Source organism: Xyrauchen texanus, chromosome 21 (assembly GCF_025860055.1).
Source record: "Xyrauchen texanus isolate HMW12.3.18 chromosome 21, RBS_HiC_50CHRs, whole genome shotgun sequence".
NCBI lineage: Eukaryota > Metazoa > Chordata > Actinopteri > Cypriniformes > Catostomidae > Xyrauchen > Xyrauchen texanus.
This window is the reverse complement of record NC_068296.1, coordinates 7,560,788-7,577,891: the sequence shown is the minus strand read 5'-3', so window position 1 is coordinate 7,577,891 and position 17,104 is coordinate 7,560,788. Positions and strand designations below refer to the sequence as shown.

The 17,104-nt window shown below is 38.5% G+C and overlaps 1 protein-coding gene across 3 annotated transcripts in view; it reads left to right on the top strand.

Annotated features, from left to right (window-relative positions):
• The first annotated feature begins 2,771 nt into the window (after window positions 1–2,771).
• The window catches only part of LOC127661384 (E3 ubiquitin-protein ligase NEDD4-like), a 45,163-nt gene continuing 30,830 nt past the window's right edge, over window positions 2,772–17,104 (top strand). The window contains exons 1-5 of one of the 3 annotated variants that reach the window (XM_052152042.1): window positions 2,772–3,020; window positions 4,219–4,292; window positions 5,690–5,768; window positions 5,869–5,907; window positions 12,097–12,150. In XM_052152042.1, the coding sequence (XP_052008002.1) occupies window positions 2,976–3,020; window positions 4,219–4,292; window positions 5,690–5,768; window positions 5,869–5,907; window positions 12,097–12,150 (291 nt within the window). In that variant the 5' untranslated portion in view covers window positions 2,772–2,975. Of the gene's footprint in view, window positions 3,021–4,218; window positions 4,293–5,689; window positions 5,769–5,868; window positions 5,908–12,096; window positions 12,151–14,222; window positions 16,115–17,104 lie in introns of those variants that run through there. The other 2 variants (XM_052152041.1, XM_052152040.1) reach the window with 2 other exon arrangements.

The following is a 17,104-nucleotide window of genomic DNA, read 5'->3' as shown; positions in this document are numbered from 1 at the left end:
TCCATAGTTTTTAGGGGACCTATAGGCGGTTGCCCACATTTGCCTAGTGCTAAGTCCGCCCCTGACTGTGCCATACCTCAGAAAGAGATCTCTTATGGCTAAATAGTGTAACACACACACAAAAGATTGCAATTGTTTTGTTAATATTGGTTTAAGTACCAAAAGTGTATAGGGCCATTACATTTACATTTGGCAGACGCTTTTATCCAAAGCTACTTACAGTGCACTTTTTACAGGGACAATCCCCCCCGGAGCAACCTGGAGTTAAGTGCCTTTCTCAAGGACACAATGGTGGTGGCTGTGGGGATCAAACCAACATCCTTCTGCTTAGCAGTGCAGTGCTTTAGCCCACTACGCCACCACCACTCCATTAGAGACCCTAGGTTTATAATAGTGTCATGTTGTTGTTGTTGTTGTTTTTGCACTTCCATAAATTATATTTTGCATCATTATTTTATAACTATACAAGTATAACTATCACATGATATCTATTTCTTTGTTTATTACAAGATAAATGTATATATTCATACAAATAAATACTTTATCATGTTGATTTTCTGTGCAACAATGGTGAATTATATGTATCCCATATCCGTGTACACATACATGTTATACATGCTATTTTTTACTCAAGGTGGTGCAGATGTTTCAGTGATTGACTTGATTTACATTTGACATTGCTAGCTGATGTAGAAACAACATAGAAGTAAACTATAGCAAGTGTAACACGTGAACAGTATGAGATATGACTGTTGTCATTTGGGTGATATTGTTGAAATTAAGCTGTCTAATTAGACTCAATAAGTACCTGAGAGAATACTTATTTGTGGCTGATGTGCAGGGCTGGAAATGGGGGGCAACGTGGAGGAACGAAGAAAAAATAAAGACATTTATTTATTATATATATATTTTTTTGCAGAATGTTCAGTTTCTACCAAAAAAAAATATTTTCTCAAGTGTAACGTTGTTATAGATTACAGATATATAATATCTATAATCTATAATAAGTGTTTTATGTTTTTATTTTTGATAAAATGTTATTTTTATCCATGATGCTAAAGCTCCATTTTCAGCTGCCATTACTCCAGACTGCTTAGAAAATAATGTGTCGCATAATCCTTTAGAAATAATTTAATATGTTACCTTAGTACTAAAATAACATTTATTTAGATTGGTTAAGCTACTTAATGAAGTGTGGAAATCACAATATAGTGTCTATTTCCAGCTGAGGTGTGGAGAAAACTTGCATTTTTTTTTTTACAAGTTACTTTACACTTGCAAGTCAAAATTCCGTTTTAAAAATAACCACAAAATAAACATGTTTCTCCTTAAATTCATCAATCTATTGTTCTTCGGAGATGAAGGCTATTCCATGCACTACTGTTTTGAAAGAGCATGTGGCATGGGGGCGTGGTCATGTGTCTGTCTGCGGGAGGGCTCGTCACCTGGATTGTAATTACTCCTACACACGTCTCTCATTATAATGATGGCGGAGGGAGACCTGATAAGGCACAACAGAGCGGGAGAGAAGCACGCGGCCGCGTTGCACGTGTGTCTGTTTTATGTTCATTTATATAATTAAAAGTTTATGGTGACTTTTCTGCCGGTTCCGCCTCCTCCTTCCCGGGTTTCGACACCACTGTAACAGTATACGGACGGGCAAGATGGAGGCGGGAACCGGCAGAACAGTCACCATAAACTTTAATTATATAAATGAACATAAAATAATTACAACCCAGGTGACGAGTCTTCCCGTTCTCCCTCTCCTGCTTCTAGACACTTGACCACGCCCCCCATACCACAGAATAAAACAAACTTGGTCTAACCGGGACAGAGAGAGAGAAGTTAGGGTGACCATACGTCCCCCTTTTCGGACCTTAAAAAAAGCGTCCGGCTGGGATTTCTAAATTTGCCAAAAAAATGTCCGGGGTTCGGCTTTAGTTGCATTATGATGTGCATCAGGTATAATACTTGATTGTGTGCGCGCGCATTGCTTTAACCGCTCTTTGTAAGTCCCGCCTTCTCGCACACTAATTGGTCGATTAAAAGAGACTTGCAAGCAACTATTGGCCAAATTCCTGCCTGTCAATCTCTCCGCGAACGTTGTTGAACTGTTGTGTTCGTCATCAAACAGTTGCTTGACAGTAGCAGCAAATGACAGCTGAGTGGAAACAATGCTCAAACGAAAGTGCACAAGTCAAGTGGTTTTTAAAGTGGACATTGGTCATTATTTTAAAATGGCCATGCTTTCGTCCAGGTCGAGATCCGTGGGAAGCAGAATGTAGCCTATGACAGGTAAAGCTGGCACTTATGTGTCAGTTGCTAATAAAAGTGCAAGTGATTTAGAAGCACACATTAGCTCTGCGAAGCATAAATGGTCAGCAAAAGGTGAAAGTTCATGAGGTAAATTAACAGACAGTTTTTTGCACAACAACAAGAGTACAAGTAGCCTACATCAGAGTCTATAATTTGAGAAACAGTCACCTCATAAGTCATAAACTAGCATATTTAATGAGCAGTATATGCCGAACAGTTGCATTGCTGAAAGTAACGGATGAACAGAAAGTTTGAATTTATTTAAAAAGAAATAGTCAATTGAAACATTATAAATGCCTTTACGGTAAGTTTTCGATTATTTTCAACCAATGCATCCTCGGTGAACAAAGCACCCCCACCCCCGTTCATACTGCAAACTCAGGTGACAATAAGTATATGAACAGTGTTGTTGTGATGATGGCATGGGATCACCCATTGTGGGGGCGTGGCGGAAATCGCGGGGGGCGTGGCGAAGCTAAAACATACAGCGAGGATGTTATTTCCACGATGCATTTGGCAACCTAAGCAGACACGCTCAGGTTACAACATCTGAAACGATTTTCGTAATCGTTTGACGGGCTCTTTGGCTGTTCGGATTCCCTCGGTTATTTCTCGCGTTCATATTGACGCAGTTTGGCATCCTAACACGCTACGTGATCATGGCCGCGCAGCTCCCGGAGGTTCGAGGACTCGAGACTGATGAGGTATATATGCAATCAGCTGTTATATCATGTGATGCGTTTTATCAGTTACATCGATTCTGTTATATTGCCTTGCATATGTGGCCTTATAAGCATGAGCATCATTTGATTGTCTGTATATAGCTCTTGTGTGATATGGGATCATATTGACTGCCTGTGCCATCTGCTGGGAATTGGAGAGGAAGTTTGAATCCACTCTGTGTTATTTTTGTTGTAATCATCAGTGTGACTGAAGATATGACTATATAACCACTCTCGAACTCTCTTTGGATATAGGATGTGTTTTGTTTGGCTACAAAGCATGATAATTAACACTTTCATTATAACTATGATGTCTTGTGACTGAAGTAAAGTATTGCGCAATATCTACCCTATGAGCTCCCATGATTGTGTGACGTCATACCTCTTAACTTGTAGGGGTGTTGCAATAATTATAACTACCACGTTTAAAAAGTCCTAAGTTAAAAAGTGATCTGATGACAAAATAAGGTAAGTTGCAAAATATCAGTATTGGTATAGTTATCGGCCTATAGTTTAAAATTGTGGTCAAATAGTTATCGGTATAGGCAAAAATGATAAATAAAAATCATATCAGTGCATCCCTAATTTTATATATTGTCCCTTTTCAAATCATGAATTTAGACATTGTCCTAAAAGATTAAATATATATATATATATATATATATATATATTACAATATAACCGATTATTGAGCTTAATGGAGTGACTCTTAAAATCCAATTGGCCAATGTCCTTAAAATGTTGCTAATTAACAAGCGGTAATTACATTTATTTCAATCTTTAAGTAAGAGAAAAAGGTCTTACGAAGAGGGAGAGTTTTAATTCCTACTATTCATTAAACTTGTAATTAAATAAGAGTCTAAGGGTTTACTTATTAACTACACAGCATTTTTTTAATTGAATGTTAATTGTTGTGTATACAGTTTTAATGACCTCGTATTAATCAAAGACCGCATGAAATAGTTGTACTTTTAAAAATTCATTTGTCACACCACAGGACCGTTTAAAATGAATTAGTGATTGCCAAAAGTTCAAAGTGATGAAAAACTTGGAGACTAGAGATCTCTAAACCAGTCACAGTATCATAAAATCTACACTTTCCCATAAACAAATATATACATTTTAACCTAACTACCCAATTTGTTCAGAAATGTTCATCTAACCATGCGCTGTCCTTTAGGATGAGTCCAGGATCTTAAGGGTGAAAGTCATTGCTGGAATTGGATTGGCCAAGAAGGACATATTGGGTGCCAGGTCAGTTTTAAATGTGGTAAGATGTCATGTTTCCACAGAGGACACTGGTCATTATTTTAAGGTCCTTTCTTCTGCTTGAAAAAGGGGTCATCATTTCTTTTCTTTCTCATACCACCAAAAGCATTTAAAAACATTTAACCAAGACCATTTTAAGTTGATCAACTTTGTCTGGACTTTTTAAGGACACTTTGCTCGGCTCTGTGGTTTGCATAGGTTTGCTTTTGTGTTCCTGCTTCACCAGCATCATTATCATGTGTCCACACGCCATCAGTTTGTTATGAAAACATGAGAGAATTTGTGTGCAGCTCATGTACATGATGGAGGTTCCGTTCTGTACAATCTGACACTCAGACAGGCTTTTATATGTTGCTGAAAAACAAAAGGTTTTCCTGGAGTTGTGAAAATTCTCATAGATTCGTGCAATTAATAGGTAAATAATTGGCCAAGTTGAATACTTTTCCATTTTAGCTGCATATTATTATAGACTTAATACAAACTCCAGTAACTTTCGTAATACACGTTCCTGGTTTTATTGTGCAAGATTCATCGGTGTATGTTATTCCAAAGTATCCTGTTTCACATTACGGACATGGAACAGGATGCAAATGCTGTTTTGTTTTGACTTCAAATGAATAGTTGGTATAATAGTTCTTAATTGGCATTAATTTGGTCTTGTCTTTCTATTTAGCGCAATAACTTCACAGTATTTCGCCAAGAAAAGATAGATGCTACAGGATTAATTTGATGCATGTCCTGCAGTAAACTAATGGAAGTCTCCCTTTGTTTTGAGAGAAATGCACACATTAAGGTGTTCTGGTCTGGTCAGTGCAGTAGATGGCAGTGCTAGCAGCAGTCCTGGCTGTCCTTGAGGGTACAACCAGATCTGTCGTTCTCACTTTAACCTAAATAACACAGCTCAAAGTATGCAATCAATAGCAGTGCTGAGCGATAGCATCTCTCCTTGAATATATTACTCCTTTTGTACTTTCCTTCAGCTGTGCTTGGATAACGGCCAGATATTCAGTAAAAAAAACTGAATAGTGACTCAAATTAAATGGTTGAAGGATTGTGAATTGCTTTCACCTGAGGTTGTATGTTGGTTAAGATGCAGAATTATATGTCCCCAAACCAGTAAATCTGAATAGTTACTTGATTGGTTTGAGAGAATCGTTCTTGATCATTTTTTAGGAATAAATATGTGACTGCATGGTTGGCGAAGATGGATCCATTCCATTCTCACATGACTACTAGTCAAGATATTCAAGTTTGAAATCATGTCTGTGGTATTAATAAATATGACCTCATTACTAAAACATTTAGGAGTACTTCCTGTATGACTCCAATGAGAATTATTTTTCCATTTGTGCTTGTGTAATATATATTTGTTTAATCTCCAGTGACCCGTACACAAGGATCTCTCTGTATGACCCCGTCAATGGTGAAATCACCAGCATACAAACTAAAACTATTAAAAAGGTAAACATCCTCTTAATATACAAATTTTCACTAAAAACGAATATGCAGAATCCAGCATTTTAGCACTTTTTGAATTTTTTATGAATTGTATTTTCCTTAGACACTGGATCCAAAGTGGAATGAAGAATTCTTCTTTAGGGTAAGTGAATGAGTTCATACAAAGTTCATATTTTTGTTCATCTTAAGAAAAGAGTTTGTTGTCCCTACCTTCATTCTGCCCTATGTCATATGTCACCCTAATATCAGTAGATTGATAAAATATTACCCCCCCCCCAGTTATTAGTAACCTACTTCAAATGTAATAATAAAAAAAAATATGTATAATGTATGTAATGAAAACTTAAAGCTGAAGTATGTAATTTCTGTGACACTAGCACCACCGAACGGAATTGCAAAAATATATCTTTTTTTCAAAACGGCTTTCTGAATATGCCCCTCATCTGCAGTTATTCAAACAGTCACATAGTCCTGCCCCTAACTCACGGCATAGGTTGAGAAACGTTGTTGGGGCGGGTCGCTTAAAACAAATGCAGGAATTTTATAGCGCCACAGAGACACAATGTTTACAGTTTGAGAAAATTAACCTATTAATGGCTTCTTTATATAATCCCTAAACACTGTGGTTCCAATAAAGTGCCCGTCGTGGTCTTCTGCTGTTGTAGCCCATCCGCCTCAAGGTTTAAGGTGTTGTGCATTCTGAGATGCTATTCTGCTCACTACAATTGTACAGAGTGTTTTTCTGAGTTACTGTAGCCTTTCTGTCAGCTTAAACCAGTCTGGCCATTCTCCGTTGACCTTTCTCATCAACAAGGCATTTCTGTCCACAGAACTGCCGCTTACTGGAAGTTTTTTTTAGTTTTTGGCACCATTCTGAGTAAATTCTAGAGACTGTTGTGTGTGAAAATCCCAGGAGATCAACAGTTACAGAAATACTCAAACCAATATGTCTAGCACCAACAATCATGCCACGGTCGAAATCACTGAGATCACATTTTTCCTCATTCTGATGGTTGATATGAACATTAACTGAAGGTCCTGACCCGTATCTGCATGACTTTATGCATTGCACTGTTGCCACACGATTGGCTGATTAGATAATCGCATGAATATGTAGGCGTACAGGTGTCCCTAATAAAGTGCTCCGTAAGTGTTGTCTCTGCATATTAAGCTGGGATAGAAAAAAGTATTTTAACTCAAGTAAGTATTTCATACTTCAACTTTAATTCAAATTAAACCATTTGACTTGTATTTTTTCCACTTTGCGATAATTTAAATTTGAGAGGAGAGTTTGCCATGAAAATAATGTCATAAAGTCACAATGCAGAAAATCCTCACAATCCTAAAAACTGGATTTGTATTCTAAATGCAAAATATAATTTCTTATTTTTTCCTTTTGATTTTGGCCTGAAATACGATCCGGACAATATGACTAGAGATTTACCCGTAAATACTGTACATTTCTCATAGAATTTCTGTACCTTCTGTCCCATGAGATATGTAACATATATACAAACATGTCCTTCCTGATGACCCCTTAAATGGTATCATCTTTACTGTGGAAGATAAACATCACCTGGTTAAATGTTTAACTGGCTGTTTCTCCTTCTCACTGGATTCAAATTGTTTTGTCATTAGAGTGTTATGGTATTGTTTGTAGTGCGCCACTAATTCAAACTACGAACTGATATCAAACACAAAATCAATTGTTGTGTTCTGTAATAATACAAAATGTTAGACAATATGGGATACTCACTTTTCAGTTTTATAAAACACTTTTTTCATTTTATATTATTTGACCGTATGGAGTTATAGCAATAATTTGTCCACAGCTAGCCAAAAAAACCAATATAAATCAAAATAATGGGTTATAACTCACACTTTACTCAGGCACATGCTGGACCTACTTGGCTCATATTGTTTTGTTTTTTTCACTTGTTTCATATTCATATCCTAATTTATAAATTAATCTACATCCATTGATATTGCTAGACAATAATGCATGATTTTTACTTGGAGATCACACAAAAATGAAAATTCTGTCATCATTAACTCACCCCAGTGTTGTTCCAACCCTGACTTTCTTTCTTCCATGGAACACAAAAGATGTTAGGCTAGGCAGAACATTAGAGGCCATCATCTTCAGTCACCGTTCACTTTCTTTGTATGGAAAAAAGTATGTAATGAAGGGAATTGTGATTGAGACTAACATTCTGCTGTTAGATCTCATTTTGTATTCTATTGAAGAAAAAGTCATATGGGTTTGGAACAGCGTGAGTGTGAGTATATGGCAGTATATTTTCGTTTTTGGGTGAATTACCCTTATACTCTCCTCATTATACATTATACATTTTACAGTTTTTTTGTGAGACGGGTATCGGTTTTATTTTAGTGACGCACACCACCATGCAGGAAACATTTGTGTGTATATATAACAGCATATATTCTGTAACATGCCCGCTGTGTGTGTTTTTCTCTGCTCCTCACTGTGTTTACACTAACCTAAGAAATATAGTCATATGGCACAGAGCCTCCAGTCCTACTACCTTTACATTTCATGAGACCAGAAACGTTCAGCGTGTGCTTGTCCTCTTAGAAATTGCATGTCTGGTCTAGACCATAATTTAAATGAACACAAGCCATTTCACTGGTTTTATTTTGAGCCTCATAAGATGTTTCATTCGAAATGAGTTCTTATTTAAAAAATCCTTTGCTGTTTATTCAACAGATCATGTTTGCTTTGTGCTTGAATCCAGGGTTGGCAAAATTCAGGTTTCCAATTCAGAGAGAGAGAGAACAATAGATAGATAGATGGAATGATTAAACGATAGATTGAATGATAGACATTTCAGATAGGAGTGACAGATGGAACAATAGATGGAACGATTTAACTATATAAATAGATTGAACGATTGATAGATAGAAGGATGGATGGAGCAATTGAATGTTAAGAGAGAGAGAGATAGATAGATAGATACCAACCTTTTTTCTACCGCGGCACACTTTTTACAAATAAAAAAATTCTACTGCACGCCACTATCCCACATAGGCTAACCATCGTCAATATATTTCCTTTTCAAGAACTTTGTTTTCTGTCCATCTTAGTAGCGTGTTTAACTGTAATGTTTGAAAGTCAGTATGCAAAACAAAAAAGTCACCTAGATAGGTTTCGCCGTGTGAAGTCACAGGAGCCAAGAGTGCTAAATGGATAATGGAAAAAAACAATATAATAATAATTTTGAGTTTCAATAATGTTCTTTCGTCATCGTAAAGCGCATTTCACACGAGTTGAGTCGAGGTGTCAACGCTCCGTTCAACGGCAGCGTCAAGCTCCACATGACAAGAGTAGCAGAAAGCATCACAGAGGGGTGATTTTATGAGTTTGCCACGTAAAAAAGCGGGAGGTGTGCACAATAAACATTGAAAACATGTATTTGGAAGAGAGACAATAGCAGAAAGTAATAACAGGACACGTTTATGTTTAGGTCGAAGCGTTTTCTTGGTGAATTTAAATTAGTTCAATAACTGGGGTCTCTGATATTCATAAAAGATAAGGTAATATTTAATTAAAAGAAATTATGAGACATTCAATGTCTCTTCATAAATTTGGACAGTTTGTAAATATTTCTTATTGCTTAGTACTCTCTACGACATTATTGGTGAAGCAAAAACGTGTGTGTGAAAAACATTTTGGTGTAAAGTGACGTCATAGACTTCAATGTATTCTGCAGCGCTGACACGAGTCATGTGAAAGACCCTTAACATATAAATATCACTCACTTATGTACATTAATCATTGCTCTTCACAATCACAAAAGTGACTGATTATGGCTTCTGAGCTAATTTCTCAGAAAGGTGAGGCGTTTGGAATTTGATCATTTTCCACGGCACACCTGACAATCTTTCATGGCACACTAGTGGTTGGGAAACACTGAGATAGATGGATGGATAGATGGAACGATTGAATGATGGATGGATAGATTGAATGATGGAACGATTGAATGATGGATGGATAGATGGAACGATTGAATGATGGATGGATAGATTGATGGAACGATTGAATGATGGATGGATAGATGGAATGATTGAATGATGGATGGATAGATGGAACGATTGAATGATGGATGGATAGATGGAACGATGGAACGATTGAATGATGGATGGATAGATGGAACGATGGAACGATTGAATGATGGATGGATAGATTGATGGAACGATTGAATGATGGATGGATAGATGGAACGATTGAATGATGGATGGATAGATTGATGGAACGATTGAATGATGGATGGATAGATGGAACGATGGAACGATTGAATGATGGATGATAGATTGAATGATGGAACGATTGAATGATGGATGATAGATCGAATGATGGAACGATTGAATGATGGATGGATAGATGGAATGATTGAATGATGGATAGATGAAACAATTGAATGATGGATGGATGGATGGGACAATAGATGGAATGATTGAATGATAGATGGATGGATAGAAGGATGGATGGAATGATTGAACAATAGACAGATGGAAAGATGGATAGATAGATGGAACAATTGAACGATAGACAGATTGAATGATAGATAGATAGATGGAACAATAGATGGAATGATTGAATGATAGATAGATAGATGGATAGATTGAATGATAGATCGATGGGGAGGTAGATCAATTGAACAATTGATAGAACAATAGATTGATAGATTTTTTTTTACATTTTATATACTGTAAATAAAATAAACATGTTAGGACATAATTTAATCCCGTCTGATTTAATTATTATGTGTCTTCCTTCACTATTGATTTAAATGTATTGCCTAAATGTTTAGTTGGGTCTAGTCGACAGATGTTAACAGAAAGTCTATCTCTGTCAGGCTCAAAGAACTTCAATTCGAGATTATAATTAAATATTAAACTTTCTCTTTGGGCAGCATGTGATAAGAGATGCATTTCCACGTTGTGGGGTCAGAGTTTGGGGGTCTGGGGTCAGGAGTTGTGTTGCAGGGACCACTGGAGAAGAGAGGTGCCTCTTAAATTCAGTCCAGTTTTGCGGTGGAAATGTGACAAGCTGTGACTCATTTACTGACGTGATTTGCAGGTCTCTGTTTCATACACATCGCACATTTTATCAGAAAGGACCGATAGATGCAGGTGCAAAACAACAGATACATCGTAAAACGGCACAACATTTTCTGGAAACCTCACTGTACAATCATTACAAGACATAATTTGTTGGTAGAACTCATTTCACGATCTTAAGAGGACTGTTTATCGACTATTTAAATGAAGCCTAGATGTGTAGATATATTGTAAAAATGAAGACACAAGGTATTGTTACACTTTGTGGTTTTCAGATGTAAGTGATACTATGTAAGTCCATAGTTAATGTGATTACTCTGCTAGGACACCTCTGTGAATTTAATAACTAACTGACTTCATACATCCACTAAAAATCAACCTGACACCAGTTGCTGTCTCTTAAAAAATGGCTCAGAGAAATTAAGTTAGTTCAAAGAAAAGCTCTAACATCATTTGTTTACAGATGACTCTTGGTTTTATATTTTATTATCGATTGAAATGAAATTAAGACATTTATAGGTGTGACTCAAGTATCCAAATTCTTTTTTGCGACCACTGTATGTGTAAAATGTCTTATTCGTTCAGCTTTCACACTGCACTGATACAGGAAACTTGACTTGAGCACAAACTGGTCACCGCACGTAATATTCACTATATAAATCATGGCTATAAGCACTGTATATAGATAGTGGTATAAGAACGGTTTTGGCTGAGCACTGTCCCGAATTCCAATGCCGGAACTTGACGAGAGGACTAAATTAAATGCTGTCTGGGCTGCCACTGAGCTTACAGGCACACTGCTATGAGTCACTGGCCATTTAGGGTTCTTACAGTCAATGGTTATGCATGGAGGATAAACAGACCCTCTTTCTTGAAATTAGACATGATTTATTTTACATGTGCCCTATTTTTCTTTTTATGAATGGGTAGTTGACATATAACATTTCCATCCAACTTATTTTTATTCATCATCAGGATTTAATGTTAGAAGTTATATAAAAGTTTAAGGAACATTCATATAAAGTGTATATTTTAGTTCCTGTAACTGCTCACGATTTCATTTTGAAGTTTTCCCTATTTTTAGCTACCTTTTGACTTTATATTTCAAAATGGTCCTGCAATGTGACATACATTTTTAATTGCACAAATTCAGTCTCTCAGTTGATATGAGGTCATAGAAAGTGTACATCTAGTTATTGTAGAAGAATTCAGAATTAAAAAAATTCTCTCTCTTCCTTCTCTGTCACAGGTACATCCCAGGAAACATCGTCTGTTACTGGAGGTGTTTGATGAAAATCGTTTGGTATGTACATGGGCACATTGATTTACAGCGATATAAACCAAGTTCATTTGTGAATGAGTTAATTGAGGTGTGAAAATATTTTTCAGCCTAATATTGGTGAAATTCTTTGTTTGAATGTTTGCTTCAGTGGCTATTGATTTAAAGCTGCACTCAGTAACTTTTTCCTTATTAAAAAAAACTCCTAAAGACGTGTATTGTAATTTTGCAATATTTAAAGGTAATAATGACCACTCACATTTAATTGAAGACTCCAGTCATATCAGTAACCGTATAAAAGCTGTTTTATTCTAAATGGAGAAGGTCCATGCATGGGGGCTGCCATGTTAGAATCACATGACCAGCCGAATACTACTCGCTTAATCTCAGTAACCGTCCTGTTATTTGACACTTTCACTTATCGATTAAATCATGGCCGACTGTGGCATCTGAAACAGAAAACTATTGATTTTAAATTATGCTGCAAGTCCAAGATGACACAAAGACAATAGTTACTGAGTGCACCTTTTAGGAGCTGTTTTGTGACATCTGTGCCACTTTGTTTGAGCGGCCTCATTCAGCAATGTTGGCTCCGCTATTGCATGAGTTTGGAGCGTTATTTTTTGTCATTCTGTTTGGTGCCACTAATGGTACAAAATGTTAAGTTAAATGCTTTCTTCAATCCCAGATGTAAGTAACAAATTTGTACAAATTTAAGTATTAGCTTGGTAATAAAATCATACACGTAGTTTAGCAGTCTCAAATCCATTCTGCACATTAGTGTTCAGTTCAGCTCTGTAATATCAGCAGCTAGTGTGTAATGAATGAACAAGGATACCTTTTTGCAAGTAGCCACCATAAAACGCTGGTATGGGTAATGAACTCTACCCTTGGGTGCTGTTAAAAGTGAAAAGTAACCGCTTTAAAGCACATAAAAGTGAATGAAGCATGACACATTTTGAGGGGGTGCTATCCGTCACAAGCTGATGGCATCGTCCGTGAATAACGAGGAAGGTTAAACAAACGCTTGCATAAAGGAAGCAGTGTTAATGATAGAACAGTAAGTCTTGATAAGACTATAAACTGCACTCATCCTCCTGTATGTGACAGGTAGGTCAGCCCTGTTATTGGATATAAGAAAAACTGGCATGTCATTGCTAGAATGTGTTCGTTGGCATGAACCAAGCATGCAAGCTATTTCTATCTCCTTAGGAATGTGGTACGTTAAAGGCTGGATGACACATCATTTAGCACTTGGTCGGCTCTGTTGGACTTACTTTGGATCTGCGTTTCATTTTGTGTATATGTTTCTAGACTTTGTTCAGTCATGTTACAAGGGATAGTAATTGAAATACTTCCACAATGTAATTTTCCAATATCTCTTTGCGTATAGTGCATTTCGTTTTCTCACACTCTTGCTCTTAGAAGTGGTTGGTCTCTGCTTTCAGTCATTTTACAAAAGACCATGGTTAAAATACTTCCAAAGCATAATATTGCATTTAAAATTTTCCTCTATCTTGCATATACTGCATTTTTTTTTTCCATGAAGTAAGGTTTCATATTCTTGACCTGTGTGCTATGGTAACTGCACTTACCCCTGTTGCAATTGCCCCTGACTGATGAGATGGCATGTCTCTTACACAAACATGGTCTTAAATGGCTGCAACAGTGGGTGTCAAATGACACGTGATGTGGCATGTGTCCATGTGAGTGTGCACAACAAGCTCAGTATTTGAATTGGAGGCTGTTTCTTGGCACTAACAGAAGCACACAAATTGGCTTGTTTACTTTAGGTAGTTTTGCTGACTGAATTTTTAGATGAAGCTATTATGCTTCAAGCTGTGCATGGATGGAACTAGAGTAATGTGCCAAGCGTTCGGTTTATGAGCTTGGCGGTTTCAACACCCTGTTCCATGTGTATCTGCAACACACAGGTTGATTCAGAACCTGAATGTTGTTTGGAAACTGAATCACCCAGTTTGATACAAAATCAAGCCTTCCTCTTTATTTGCTGTAACTCTATCCTGGTGGGGTAAAAATATTAGCAGGGGTGCAGCTTTGCAGAAACTCTAGACACTGGGCTGTCGCTGCTGCAAGAGAAGAGGTGGCAGAGTTGAGGTTGGCTTGAACAGGAGCAAATGGTTCCACCTCTCTCCGTCCTGGCATGCACACATATTGTTGATTTTTGCAGCAGGGTAACCAGCAGCAGGGCTTCAGACAGGGGGAGGGCACCCATGCCTGAATCAGTTCTTGTGAAACTACAGAAGGCACAACTGACGCACTCCTGAGGTCTGGCACTGTAGAGCCATCTGCAAACAAGAAGGATTGTTCCTGTATGGAGCAGTTGCTCTGTAAAGCTTTAAGTTTGCTCCTACTTCAAAGAGGAAGATCTTTGGGCTGACAACTGGTGTTCTCGTAAGAACTAAGTTAGTGGATGTTCATTATGGTGCTTTTGACATCTCATAGCTGTTAGCTTCTGAGAAAAGAATGTCCGTTGTCACCGCTGCTATTTTGGCTATGTGCAACAGCTAATGATTGCGATCACAGCTCTGGACCAGGAGCAGTTGCTTTACTGCTCGTTGACGTCTTATTTTATTTGTTATTTTCATGAGCAGGTTTGCCATGTCGTGCTTTCCATTGAATTCATTGGATTAGGAGGCTTGTCTGCATGGCACGACACCTGCGATTGCATTTTGCTTCTAGGAGAAGCAACACAGACCCTCTGTCAGAGAGCTGCAGCCATGCCGAGGAGGGTGGGCTCACTGTTGCCAGCCGTAGCTCCACCGAGGGCCTGGCGCACAGCTCTGTCCACATGAAAGTGACTCCGGGACAGCTGGCACTGGCTTTACCACCCTTGTCACCAGAGTACGGTAATTTGCAGCGGCACAACACCGTATTTATCCCCAAGGTTAATGGAAGTGAAGCAAGCAGAAAAAGCACACTGCAGATCTCCTTGCAGCCTTACAAACAAAGCAGCGATATTGACTGTGGTGCTGGGGAGGATGGAGAGCTTGCTAGCTGTGTTGGTGGAAATGGGAGCACGTACGATGGAGGATCTTGTAGCAGTAGTACGAGTGATGGCGGTTACTGCAGTAGCAATAGCATCTTCGAACCGGATGTCTCAGACCGAAGGGCGGCTCAGGAGAGGACCGTGTTGCGGCGGAAGATGAGGGTACCCTTGCGTCGCTGCTCTTCTCTGGTGATCTTTCCACAGAGCCCCTGTACCTCACCGCCTGCGTCCCCTGTTAGTCCAGTAGCATCTCCCATGATTCCGCCGCTCCCCCCATCTGCGCGAAGTTCCTTTCAAACTTCTCATCAGATGCAGCTGTCCAGTGCGGCTCCATCACAAGATGACATGAAGGGATCCATTGCCACAGCAGTTAATGGTCTGCGGCTGTCCAAAACCAGCTGTACGTCGGTTGAGCAAAGAGACGCCAAACCCATCGTGCATTTCAGTGTTCCCCCAGAACAACCATCAGGACCAGAGCGAACTGAAAAACACTCCAGCGTTTTACTACACTTCGCAAACCAACGACCACTTCCTACAGGAAAAGGAGGTTCTGCCAAGACTAAGGTTAACGTTGACTTTTCTAAACCTCCCGAGGGCCCACAATCAGACAACGTACCAGAACCCCATAAGGTAAAGCTGTTTCGTAGCACCTCCGCATGTATGCTGCCAAGCGGAAGGTCGTCATCGACAGAAAGAAGACACAACACTTGTCCAACTAGCAGTAATTTGGAAAAGCCCTTAAAAAAAGGCTCTCATCACATCCTTCACAGAAGTATTTCTCTGGAGTTACCCTGTGCCAAAACTGAGATATCTTGTCATGTTTCAAATGCAGCACACATGCATTCTAAGAACGGCCCTCCACGTGTACACATTCATGTATCTCAAGGCACAGGTGCAAGAATATCAAATACTCTAAAGGATTGCGGCACAAACGACAAAGAAGATCATGTTCCAACCTGCATGGAGAGAAATGTTACCGTAAGCCTTTCTGTTAGCATGTGGAAAATAAGAAAGTATTTGTAAGACCATTTAGATTTATCTTGTACATAAGGGTGTAATTTGACTCCATTTTGCCCTGAAATTGAATTCAAATCACGTTAAAATTCTAGATATTTTGGGAAACCTTTTAAACACAAATTATAAATCCCACAATTTTAAAAAGAATGCTTACAACAGGGGTCCACGTCTTACAACAAAGTGCAAGTTTTTCTCTACTCTAAAGTACTCACTCGCACGCACATGTCGTGTTTTAGAAGGGTTTTCCATTTTTATTAATCTATTAACACTCTGCAGTCAGTGTAAGTATTTACCTTGTGGATAATTCTAGATAGCTGAGCCCCTCAGAGTCCCCCACAGCCCTAGGCCTATAAATACAGAGCTCCTAAAATATTCCCCTTGACTCCAGTTAGTCTGGCCGAGCACCACACTGTCCAGCCCACAGGTTCAACACGATATGCACGGGCTACACTTGGCTGTTGGGGTGTCTCAGCTGTTGGGACAAAGGTCAGCTGATTGGGGGAGGGTTGATGGGGCAAAACTATGCCGGGACTCTACAGTTAGGGATAACATGTTCTCTGTCCAGCAGGTCATTCCTTAGCTAGGGCATCAAGCGTCTTGATTTCTCACCCTTACACTAATTTAATTTGCACTCTCTCTGTGTACCTCTGATTTTAACCATGTTAGAAACAGGTTGCACAAGCAATTACCAGTGGCTGTTACCTTTTATTGCCACTGTAAGCTTGTGTAATCTAATACAAATTTGAAGGCTGTAATTGAAGTATGCTGGTTGTTGGTGCACACCATTTGTGATGTTGAGCCATACGAATACTTTTTAATATATTGTTGTAGGTTGTTTGGATGTATACATTTCAGGTGCATACTGTAGTTGTTTGCAAAATTCTGCCTTGTATACTTCTATACCTGGTTGTAACTATCTTACAATTCCTCTGTTTCCTGCTCAAAGACAGT